The sequence below is a fragment of the Mesocricetus auratus genome, unplaced genomic scaffold, assembly GCF_017639785.1.
Source record: "Mesocricetus auratus isolate SY011 unplaced genomic scaffold, BCM_Maur_2.0 Super-Scaffold_100028, whole genome shotgun sequence".
NCBI classification, from domain to species: Eukaryota; Metazoa; Chordata; class Mammalia; order Rodentia; family Cricetidae; genus Mesocricetus; species Mesocricetus auratus.
In genome coordinates this window covers 5141693-5153305 of record NW_024429209.1, presented here as the reverse complement: position 1 = coordinate 5153305, position 11613 = coordinate 5141693, and the positions used below count along the sequence as shown (strand labels likewise).

Genomic DNA, 11613 nt, shown 5'->3' with positions numbered 1-11613 from the left:
TACTACGTATGTATGAAACTGTCAAAATAAAGCCATTATTTTATATGCTAACTAAAAATAATAAAAAAGAGAGGAAATGCCTGTTGGCCTTCATTTCTGTCCTTCATGATACCTTTTCCTGTGTCCTTTCTCTCCTATTTCACTGAGAAAATACATTTACAGGACATAAACAGTCATAAAAGAACATCCAGGGGTGATCACCATGTCTGTCGTCCATTTGCACGGGTGGGTGGTACCAGAGCCTGACCAACCCTTCTGCCCAGGCAATAGCTTCCGGTCCTCCTACCACCACTCTGTAGATCTCCATTTCCTCAACATTGCTCATCTTTTTAGAAAATATATTTGTAAGTATATATGGGGGCAGGGAGGTATGTACATGTGAGTACAGGTACCCCTGAGGTCAGGGGTGTCAAGTCCCCCCAGAGCTGGAGTTTCCTTTTTTTTTTTTTGTTTTGTTTTGTTTTTGGTTTCTTGTTTGTTTTTTCGAGACAGTGTTTCTCTGTATTGTTTTGGAGGCTGTCCGGGAACTTGCTCTGTATACCAGGCTGGTCTCGAACTCACAGAGATCTGCCTGCCTCTGCCTCCCGAGTGCTGGGATTAAAGGCGAGCACCACCAATGTCTGGCTCCAGAGCTGGTGTTTCAAGTGCTTGCAAGTCACACAACATGGATGTTGGGAACGCAACTTGGGTCCTCTGCAAAAGCAATACATACTCTTAGCCACTGAGCCATCTCTCCAGTCCCTCATCTTAAAATAACCATTTCTTGGCTGTACACACCTTGACCTCTGCAGCCTAGAGTGTCAGATAAGTGGACTGTAGTTGACATCTTCAGGTTTCCCACTTTTTTCCCTCAACTCTAAGCAAGTTCGTGTCACAACTCCTGTACCAAAACCTCTAACTGGGGTCACCACAAGTTCCACTGTGCCAAATCCAGCAGACAACTCTGCAAATAAGGAAACATTAGAGCCACTACAAAGCGCTGTAAAATGTGATCGTTGTCTTTTGAGACAAGGTTTCATGTAGCCTAGACTGACCTCAAACTCACCTTGTAGCCTTTTTAATCCACTACCTCCACCAAATAAATTTAAAAGAGATGAACGCTGGTATTAGGATACCTGTCTTCACCCTTTCCTAGCTACAACCTACTCAGGGAAGTCTTTTAAACCCAAGGGTGGGGCCTTCAGTGTGTCCCCACTCTGGCATCCAGTATCCAGAAGGTTACAGGACGGCAACCTTCAAGACATCAGCTCTTGCATGTAATAAGGATAGGGGTCATGGCCTGGGGCCATATAACCACACACTGTGCCTTAGCCTCTGTTTCCTGGTCCTGTTGTATGAGAAAGCCCAGGATGGAGCATGGGAAAACCCTGGACAAGTCAGTGTGTGTCCTGAGTAGGGAACAGAGGAAGGGGCACCTTGGTATCACCAATCAAACTGCAGGGCATCATGTAATTTCAAAGGGAATGTTTCACAGAATAAAGTCCAGTGCTAACCACCTGGAATTCATAAGTTTTCACCATCTACCAACCAAGAAACCCCTTCAGGTCCACCTGTGAATCCCCAAAGTTCTTCTTGTTCTGGGGACCTCCTGGGAGAGCCTTCTGTGTGTAGGCAGGTCTGGGAGTCCCCCCTCCAGTCACTGTCTCTTGTAGAACTCAAGTCACCCTATGCAGGTGAGCGCACAGCAATAACCATAGTCAAACCAACAGGTGTTATTAAAAGGAATTTAATAATCTTAATTAAAAATCCATAACAGCGAATTCCGTCACAGGCCTTGGCAGCTGGAAGTAACTCCAGGGGCACGGGCTCCTTGGGGATGTGGTCAGACCCCATCTTGGAGGCATGGAGCTACTTCAATACAATATCAAAGATCCATGAGAATTTTTTTTAAAAAAAGTTTTAAATATATTAGACTCTTTTGATTGCCATTTTTACACAAAGCTGCTGATACAGTATACAGAGTTTTAACTTTTTTCACATAAAATACATTTTTTTCCATAAGTGTTCTCTGTACATCAGTGGCTTCTGGTCTGGTGAGTTATTGCGGAGGGCTGGGGTCTGCAGACTTTTCCTGGGTGTGCAGAGCCAGGCCCCGCACAGTGGCACTTCAAAGTGTCCACACAAGAAGCAGGCCCTTTGAACAATAAGGGACTCCTGCGGAGGAGATGCCTAAGGGCTTTCTAGGAATGTGGTGGGTCACTTCAGTGGAGTTGTCCCCTGGCATGTAACCCTTGGCTTTTCTGTGCCCTGGGAAGAGGAGGCTATCACCAGATACAAATAATGAGCTTTTACACAGTCCTGGTATCACATAAGGATGACCCCTCTGGAAAGCATCCTGGTACCCTGCTTTGGGAGAGCAGGTAGGAGAGAAAGCTCAGGACCAAAGAGTATCAGACACTAAGAAGCAAAAGTCTCACACTGTTGCAAAGCTAGACTGTGCTAGGCCAACTAGAGGACCATATTTTGTTTTTATTTATTTGTTTTTTTGAGACAGGGTTTCTCTGTATAGCCCTGACTGGCCTGGAACTCACTGTACAGACCAGGCTGGCCTTGAACTCAGAAATACACTTCCTGCTTTTGCCTCCCTAGCGCTGGGATTAAAGGTGTGTGTCACTATGTCCGTCTGGGTGCCACACTCTTGCAACCTTTCCAAGCATCTAAAAGTTCATCAAACAGTGCAGAGAAGCTTCATTAATGCTGAATATTTGATAAAGAATTATATCCCCAAAGTCTTCAGTGGACCTGGCTTACAATTCATTCAAATTCCCTGAGCTACTGGCCAGAAATTCACAATCTGGTGATAGCTACCAATTTCTAGTTGTTTATAGAGCATAAGGTGGGTGCAAGGAGCATGGCTCACAGGGGATTACAGGGCACCTGGTTTGAAAATAGATGTCTTCAGTTTGCCAAGAATGGCTACCAAAACACAGGTTCCTGGTAGAAGTGGGACATCTGGTCAACCTTGCTAAGCTTCCACTATCCCCTGAATCCACACCTTCCAGGGAGAGAGGCTGACATACAAAGAAAGGTTTGCTATGTAGAGGAGTAGTTGTTCTCACTTCCAATACCCATCGGTGGGTTAAGAGAGAAGAATGTATAATTCATGAGCAAAAATTTGTGAGAGATAACTATAAATGCTAGGGATGCATTTGACAGCAATTTGCAGACTTCTAATTCTTTCAGACACTGACCTCAGCCTGCTGTTATATTGTTCTCCAAGGATGCTGGCCTGAAGGCTACCTCTGAAGGCTCTAGATGGACTGGTGTGGTGTCTGCCTGGGACCCAAGATCTAGTATCTGCACTTAGTGGCAGATGTTATCTCAGTGTGTTCATCAAGCTGCACCCCGGCTAAAAGGTTCACATTAAGAACTGCAGGAGCTGCAAAGCATAGGTTCACTGCAGGAACTCTGATCAGAATAATGGATGAGTCTGGGGATGCCTACACCAAAGTCCTCACTACCTGGCTGGTCCATTATCTGCAGACACTACCACCATGTCTGGTGTGTCTCAGCACCTCAATAGGTTACATGGGTGAATGAGTAGGTGGCCCTGGCTCATGCACTGGAGCTTATACCTCATTGTGGCTCCAAAGAGTCACAGGGAAAGTGCCCTGAGGACTTGGAGCCCAAACCGGGAACATGTGTTTATCCCTGGTGGAAAACATGAACAAAGGCCCATGAGTCCACACTGTTTGAGGCTAGCTCCCATGGAAGAGACAGCTAAGTTTCCCATCCCTCAGGTAGACAGGAATGGCCTAGGAGGCAGAAAGAAGTGCTGGGGGTGGAGGAGGAATGGCCTGAATGGCTCAGAGAGGGCAACAAATGCCTTCACTCTCTGGCCCCTGAGCAAAGACCTGGGAAACCCTGGGCAGCTGACTCCTAAGAGTATGTGGCTGGTTGCCTGGGCACTGCCCACCCTGTGGCTAAAGTCAGCTCCAGAGGCATTTCAGTGTCCGTCAGAGCCAAATACTGGTTTAAAGCCACAGGTGTGTGTTTTGCCCATCCCCCTTTCAGCCATGGACTGCAGAACCTAGCTAAGGCCCCAGGGATTCAAGAAACTGACTTGGTCTGCTGTGCTGCCCCACCATGCCAGACTGCATTTGTCCTGGAGTCGGGGTGGGGGTGACCTAGTATTGTGCACCTTCTTCTGCATCCAGTGTCCTCCAGGGCACTCTCTGGTCCACATTCCTGATCCTGACAAAGCAACACCCCCACCTAGGCAGGCCCTGATTAATATCTAGTCTATTGAAGTCCCAAGGCCACAGTGGGGACAGAGACCAGCTACTGGCAAGCCTCACTACTAAGGTTGTGGCACAAGGGACCATGACAATATGGGTATCTGTCCCTTACATCCGAATCGAGACTTAGGGACCCTCTCGGGGCTATAAGGAGGTAGTTTAAGGACAAATAAAAGGAGCACAGAGCAAGGAACGAACTTGTAGCTTGCTAGTTACACCAGAAGATTTTGGTGGAGCCAGTGTGTCGGGCCAAAGCTCTGCTGCACGATTTCTACGGGTTTGTGGGAGAATGTGATGGTGAAGTGGTATGGGCTTCCTTCCCCAGCGGCAGGAAGACTAGGGCAGCAAAGCTGTACAGCTGAGAGCCAGCTCCAGTCACACCACCCCTCTCCTGAATGCCGCCGCACGAGATGGTGCTCATGGCCATCTCACTCTGAAGCAGGCTAGGAATGTTGAGACCTCCTGGCAGGAGCCAACAAGTGATCCCTGGCAAACACGTCTTACATAGCGTTGCAGAAAAGGCAAAGCTTGGAAGGGCATGGGCCTGAGCATTCATTCACTCTGCACGCTCGACTGAGTAAGGTGGGAGGGTGGTGTGCAGGCCAGCTTCAACTGCTCGCTGTGGCGGCTTAGACCGAGAAGGGCTGGCTGAGATGGGCTGGACCAAAACAGCCTGGAAACCACAAAAGCTAGGGTGTTGTGTTACAACAGTGTTAACCAGGGTATCTTCAGCAAGCAATGCACTCACTCTTTCCCTGGGAGACTCCCCACAGAAGCTCCTGGTGAAATTCATTTTTCAAACACCAGACAATAAATCCCAATCGTGGTGCTATCTTGGGAGACAGCAAATTCAGTTACCTCCCACCTGGAACTTTACAGCTGCAGAGAATGCTTTACCCAAATGCAGTTTGGAAAATAACAATGTGATGTGCAGCACCCTACCCAGCTCCTGTGCTCCCATAGAAGACCAACACAAGATTTAGTTTCTTCTGAGAGTGGATGGCCTGGTTTTCAGGCTAGACCCTTGGACAGTCACACAGCTGCCTATTGACACGTGTGAGAGGCAGTTGGGAGCAGGCCTGGACCCACTGATCTGATCCATATGGATTCCTGGCTCCCATGAACACAGAGGACTTCCTGTCCCTGCTAGGTGTGGATGGTGTCCCAGGCTGGTAGGACTCTAAACAGAACTGTGGGTCTCAGCTGAGCAGGTCTGTCCCCCGTGGAAGCCAATTGGAATGCCAAAACTGTCTTGGATTCATTCTTTCAGGAATAATCTATAAGTTCTCAGCCTCACCAAGAGCTCAGGTATAACATTCCCACACACTGAAGTAAGTGAGTGTGCGTGTGTGTGTGTGTGTGTGTGTGTGTGTGTGTGTGTAGGGAAGTGAGTGTTAGTCCTGGTCCCAAGAAGCCTTTACAAAGTACGGAACTGACATTCCCAAGCCTACCCTTTCTGAATCAGACTGCGGAGTGAGTTGGGGCTGCTATGCTTCAGATGCAGGCATTGAGGCAAGAAAGCAGCATGAGGGGAATAGGGATGCTATGGGCAGCTGGGCATGAGGTAAGGTCAGCATTCCTCTGCAAAGCAGCCCCCCCTCTCCCTGGATGCCCTCTGACACCTCCCCAGCCAGGGCGGCTTGGAGTCCAGGGGCCCCTCTCCGAGGCGGCTGTCTCCTCCAGCTCACAGACACTAGGAGATCCGGCAGCAGCCATGGACTTTCTCCTCCATCTCCTCCATGGGGGCCTTGAACTTCAAGAGCGGGGGGTCTCCGCTGGTGACCGTGTAATACACGGAGGTCCCGTTGCTGCTGTAGGGGGAAGTTCTGCCTCCAATCAAGGGGGCCTTGCCTTCGCTGCTGCTCTCTCCTGACCTGGCCACACTGCTGCCCAGGTGGGTGCTTAAGAAAGGGTGGCTGAGCAGCTTGGCTGCAGCCCGCTGCCTCTTCAGCTCCAGGAGCGTTTGGGGGCTCTGCTCCTTGAAGCCACTCCAGGGTGGGGGGACATCAGCCACACTGGGGTTGCCATAGGCCATGCTGTAATCAGGCATCTCGTGCATCTTCCATATGTCCCCGTTGGCCAGTGCATACTGGTAGGTGCTGACAGGAGCCCGGAGGCCATTCTCCACAGGCCCATCCAGTTCTCCCCGAGAGATCTTGGTAGAGAATTCTGAGAGCAACACTGGCTTCTCCAGCCTGGGGTTCTGGAGGGAGGGAGAACAGCATCAGTACCACCCTAGAGTATCTGCACCCACCAGTCACCTGCATCTCCGCTAAGAGACCTATCCTCTATCCGTTTCTCCACCTCCATGCAGCTTTGGGGCATCTGGGCCCGTGTTCTGGTAGGGAAGACCAAAGCCCACCCCAACCCCAGGGCGTTGAGAATGATTTGAGCTGTCGGGGGCTGGCTCAAGAGGTTTCAGAGGACAAGAATTTTAGTATGTTGCCTAGAGGTTGTTTTGTGATATTTTGGTGAAGAATGCGGCTGCCTTTTGCCCTTGTCTGAAAAGTCTGCCTGAGGCGAAAGTGAAAAGTTTTGGATTAATTCTATTAGCAGAGGATTAATTGTACGCAGAGGCTAATATAGACTCTGGTGTGTGGCTTTTAGTGGTAACTCTAATGAACATTTATGATGAAAAGGAGTAAGCTGAGCAAGGTAAACTACAAAATATAAAATCTGAGGAGAAAAGATGCACCGGGAAGTAGAATGGAGCTAAATCCTGTGTTCAAGGAGAGAACAGATTAAGAAATAGAATAAAGGAAGTGGTGACCTCAGGGCAAGATCCCACCCATCTAAGTTTCCAACTTGTGAAAAGGAATGAAAGAAAAGCTTAGATCCAGGTGTGGTGGTACACACCTTAACCCCAGTACTAGGATGGCAGAGGCTGGCAGATCTCTGAGTTTGAAGTCAGCTTGGCATACGAGCAAGTTCCAGAATAGCCAAGCTTATGCAGTGAAGGAATCCATCAAAAACAGAAAGTTGGTGAAGATGTAACTGAACGAGGGGGCCATGTTCCAGCCACAATAAGCAGCAGACCTTGGCAGCTTCAGCCACGCGGTTCTGGAGGTAAGGATAAAAGAAAGGGGCTATGGAATTTGCCTCTGAGGCCAAGTATGTCAGGGGTGTTCCTGAAAAGAGACCTAGAGAGGCCATTGCGTGAAGCTGTGAAGGGGAAATCTGGATTGCCTTGGAGACCCCAAAATGTTTGAGATGCCAGAGCAGATGCAGAGGACACCTGCTAACAGGGAGTATAACCAGTCCAAGAGAAAGAAGTGTGTTGTAGTCAGCAAAGCTAACAGGAGTTGGAGATGTGAAAAGCATTTCAGCATTAGACACGGAGATGCAGAGTCTAGAGTTTGCCCAGCTGGTTTTCAGTCTTTCTTTGGTCCAGTATTTTATCACTATACTTCCTTCCCTACATTTGGAATGATAATGTATATCCTGTGCTATTATATGTTGGAAATATATAATCTGCTTTTTAAAATTTTGACTTTGCAGGGAATTATAGTTAAGAGATTGCATGAATTTCAGAAGAGACTTTGAGCTTTAGACTTTTAAGTTTGAGACTGTTATAAACTATGGGGACTTTTGAAGTTTGACTGAATGCATTTTTGCATTATTATATGGCCACAAACCTTTGGGGGCTAGGGAGTGGAATGTGGTAGTTTGAAAGAAAATGTCCCCCAAAGGGAGTGGCACTATTAGGAAGTGTGGCCTTCTTGGAGTGGGTATGCCCTCATAGGAGGAAGTGTGTTATTTATTTATTTATTTAGGTTTTTTTTTTAGGAGACAGGGTTTCTCTGTATTGTTTTGGAGGCTGTCGGTCCAGCCTGGCCTTGAACTCACAGCGATCCGCCTGCCTCTGCCTCCCGAGTGCTGGGATTAAAGGCGTGCGCCATCACCGCCTGGCCGAGGAAGTGTGTTATTATGGAGGTGGCTCTGAGGTCTCATATTCTCAAGCCACACCCAGTGTCTTAGTTTACTTCCTGTTGCCTACAAGGTGTAGGATCTCAGCTCCTTCTCCAGCACTATGTTGGCCTGCACACTGCCATGTCCCACCATAATGATAATGGACTAAACCTCTGAAACTGCAAACCATCCAATTAAATACTTTCCTTTATAAGAGTTGCCATGCTCATGGTGTCTCTTCACAGCAATATAAACCCTACGTAAGACAATGACTTTCTGAAAAAGGCAAAATTCTGGAAATATAAGATCATTAACAACTCACGCACACAAATAGATAGAAAGTTCAATTGCATTACCATTTTGTATTTGTGTGCTGTCACAATGTGCTCAGGTGGGACACTGGGGGTCTTCTGGGACAGTGAAAGTATGATGCATGATACTGTAACAGTGAAATCCACAGATGGTGTAACACAGAGTCACGTCTGGTGTGATGTGTGCCTCAGCACTGGCTCACCAGTAACAGCACACACAGTACACAAGTACAAAATGGTAATGAAATAGAACCTGAGGGCAGTTTTTTGTGGGTGTGTGTGCACATGCATGCTTGGTATGATTGAGAACAGAGGTCTCTCCCTGGACCTGGAGCTCACCAATTCAGCTAGACTGATTGACCAGAATAGCTCAAGGGTCCTCCTGTCTCCATCTCCCAGGCAATAGGATTACAGGTGTGTATATCCAGTCCAACTTTTGTTTTTCAAGACAGGGTCTCACCATGTTGCTCTGGCTATCCTGGATAGACCAGGCTAGCCTTGAACTCACAAAAATCTCCCTCTCTGCCTCTGACCCTGCCCTTGCCCCTGCCCCTGCCTTTGCCTCCTGAGTGCTGGGACCAAGGGCATGAACCACCATGCCTGGTTGGCTTTTTTTTTTTATTCAATGTTTGTGCTGGAGACTCACACTCATGGCCTCATCATGCAAACACTTTACCAGCTGAGCCATCTCCCCAACGACTCCACTTATTTTTCTATAAATGTAAAACTGCTTCAAATCTCAAGGTCTATTACTGAGAGAGAGAGAAAGTACATATTCAATGTCTGAGTCCAGTGATTCTCTTTGTAACAGTTGTTAAACTAAGATAAGGGCTCTTTCCCTGCTACTGTTGCAGAAACAGATGCTTTGTGAATTCAAGATTCAGCTTCACCCCTACCCCATCACCAGGGCCACGGAAGATGTTCCTGGTTGGAACTATAATAAATGTCAATACTAGGGATGCTTAAGACCGCTTTTAAGACCGCTTTCATCCACAATGGCTCAACCTGTGAAATTCAAGAAGCTGCCAAAGACTTGGACAAGCGCCCAGTCCATCTTTGTGGCTTACACCCATCTGTGATGAACTTACATATGTAAGCATGGAGAAGTCCTAGTGCTGAGCACCAAATCAACTTAATTACTGTTGGTGACAAGAAGAAAGTAAAAGAATGGGCAAGCCTGTGCAAAACTGATCCAGATGGGAAGCCCTGTGAAGTGGCTAGCTGTAGTTACACAGTTACGTTGTGGTTAGAGACTATGGAACAGAATCAGAGCAAAAAGATCACTAAAGAGGACTTCAAAGGCAAGCAATGAACAAATAAAATTATTTGGCTCAAAAATAACTATGTGATTATATTAGATTGGCATGGGCCCTCGTTTGCTGACTAGGGCCCTTGTAAGAAAACAGAGGGGCCAGGAAAATGACTTGGTTGGTAACGTGCCTGCCACATAAGTGATAAGACCTGAGTGTGGACTCCCAGATTCCACTCAAAAAGCCCAGTGTGGTCATTCGTGTCTGCAACCAGAAGCTGCGAGGAGGCCTTGGCACAGATCTCCCCTTTAGAAGCACCAAAAGGAACCAACCCTGTCAACATCTTCATCTTAGACTTCTAGACTTCAGAGCCCTGAGTGTCTACCATTTTAAGCCCCTATCGTGACCTCTGATACCACAGCTGAGGAAGACCACACACCATCTTCCGAGAGTGCCTAGAATCCAGAGCCTGCTGCAGGAGCCCCTTCTCATAGCGTGTCCCAGAGCCCTAGTACATTTTTCAGAATACCCCTTTCAAATATGGCATCTTGAGAAACACCATTCTCAAATCTTGTGTCCCGATGAAAGAAGATGTTAGCCCTTATCTCCTAGGGTAACTGTCATGCTGAGCCTCTCTTCTGGGGGATTCAGGACCAGATCTATCGGGGGACAAGCAAGCCTATGGCATTCACTCTGTCCCTGCCGATTATGAGCCCCTTTCTGATGAATACACCCAAGGGTCACCTCCTGAACAGTATTAACCACCACCATCATCAGGAGCCAATAGTTGAAGGGTACCACTCAGCTATTTCCCCCTTCTGATGGCTCTCAGACGAGGAGGTAGGCAGGACCAGGCTGGGCCTAATCCTCTTCACAAGGCAGAGGCCCACACCGAAGGAAGGCATGAGGTCCCTCACCGGGTCCTTGTTCTCTTGGTCTGTCCTGGTCTCCCTGATGTCTCCGTTGTAGGTGGAGGTACGCTGGTCCTCTGCTGCACTCCGCTGCTGCCACAAGATGGCCTCTCCTTCATACTCTTTCCGATACAGGTTGGTTCTGTCTGACAGGCTGGCTCTACGCACCACCTTCCTGAGGGGGACAGAGGAGGTGCTGGAAAGCTGTGCCCAGGAGCCACGTGTTGGCATGTGCAAGGGCCCCTGGTTGCCCTTACCACTCACCCACGGCTGCCTGCACTGGATGTCCTCCGGCTCAGGGATGACTTGTGCCTCAGCTGGGACTTCATGATCACATCATGCTTGTGTTTAAGCTCCAACAGCAGGACCTTGAACTCCTCCTCCTCACACAAGTCTGAAGGAGTACACGAGTCAGTTGCAGAAGGCAACGTAGGGACTCCATACCACAGGAGCCACCATGTGAACCCACCGGAAGCTCTAAGAACCTTCTGGGGGCACAGAGGGAGGGGAGAAGCAACCCCTGCTTATTTCCTTAGAGGAATATGGGAATGGGAGACCTGGGCCTCTGAAATCCTGAAGTTCTCAGTTAAGACTGAGGAACTCATACCATGCTGGTAGGCTTTGTCAACTTGACACAATTAAGGGATGGCCTCCATCAGACTGCTCTGTGAGCAAGTCTAGGGCATCTTCTTGACGAATGATTGATCTAGGAGGGCCAGCCCACTATGGGTCGTGCCACCCCTGGGCAGGTGAGCCGGAGTTGTATAACAAAGCAGGGGGAGCAAGCCACAAGAGCAAGCCAGCAAGCAGCATTCCTCCATGGCCTCTCCTTCAGTTCCTGCTTTGAGTTTCCTCAATGACAGACTATGATGTAGAAGTGTAAGCCAAATAAGCACATTCCTTCCCACGTTGCTTTTGGTCACTGTTTTATCACAGCAACAGAAAAGCAAACTGGAACACATACCCTCTCAAGTCTCCCTGATGTGAGCATTGA

At 48.3% G+C, this 11613-nt stretch overlaps 1 protein-coding gene across 4 annotated transcripts in view; it reads right to left on the bottom strand.

Annotated features, from left to right (window-relative positions):
- Positions 1–1710: 1710 nt before the first annotated feature.
- The window catches only part of Ppp1r16b (protein phosphatase 1 regulatory subunit 16B), a 92556-nt gene continuing 82653 nt past the window's right edge, over positions 1711–11613 (bottom strand). For 3 of the 4 annotated variants that reach the window (XM_040733135.1, XM_040733137.1, XM_040733136.1), the window contains exons 9-11: positions 10884–11013; positions 10626–10794; positions 1711–6441 (exon numbers count right to left, since the gene is read on the bottom strand). In XM_040733135.1, coding sequence (XP_040589069.1) covers positions 5932–6441; positions 10626–10794; positions 10884–11013 — 809 coding nt within the window. In that variant the 3' untranslated portion in view covers positions 1711–5931. The remainder of the gene's footprint in view (positions 6442–10625; positions 10795–10883; positions 11014–11613) is intronic. The other variant, XM_040733138.1, reaches the window with a different exon arrangement.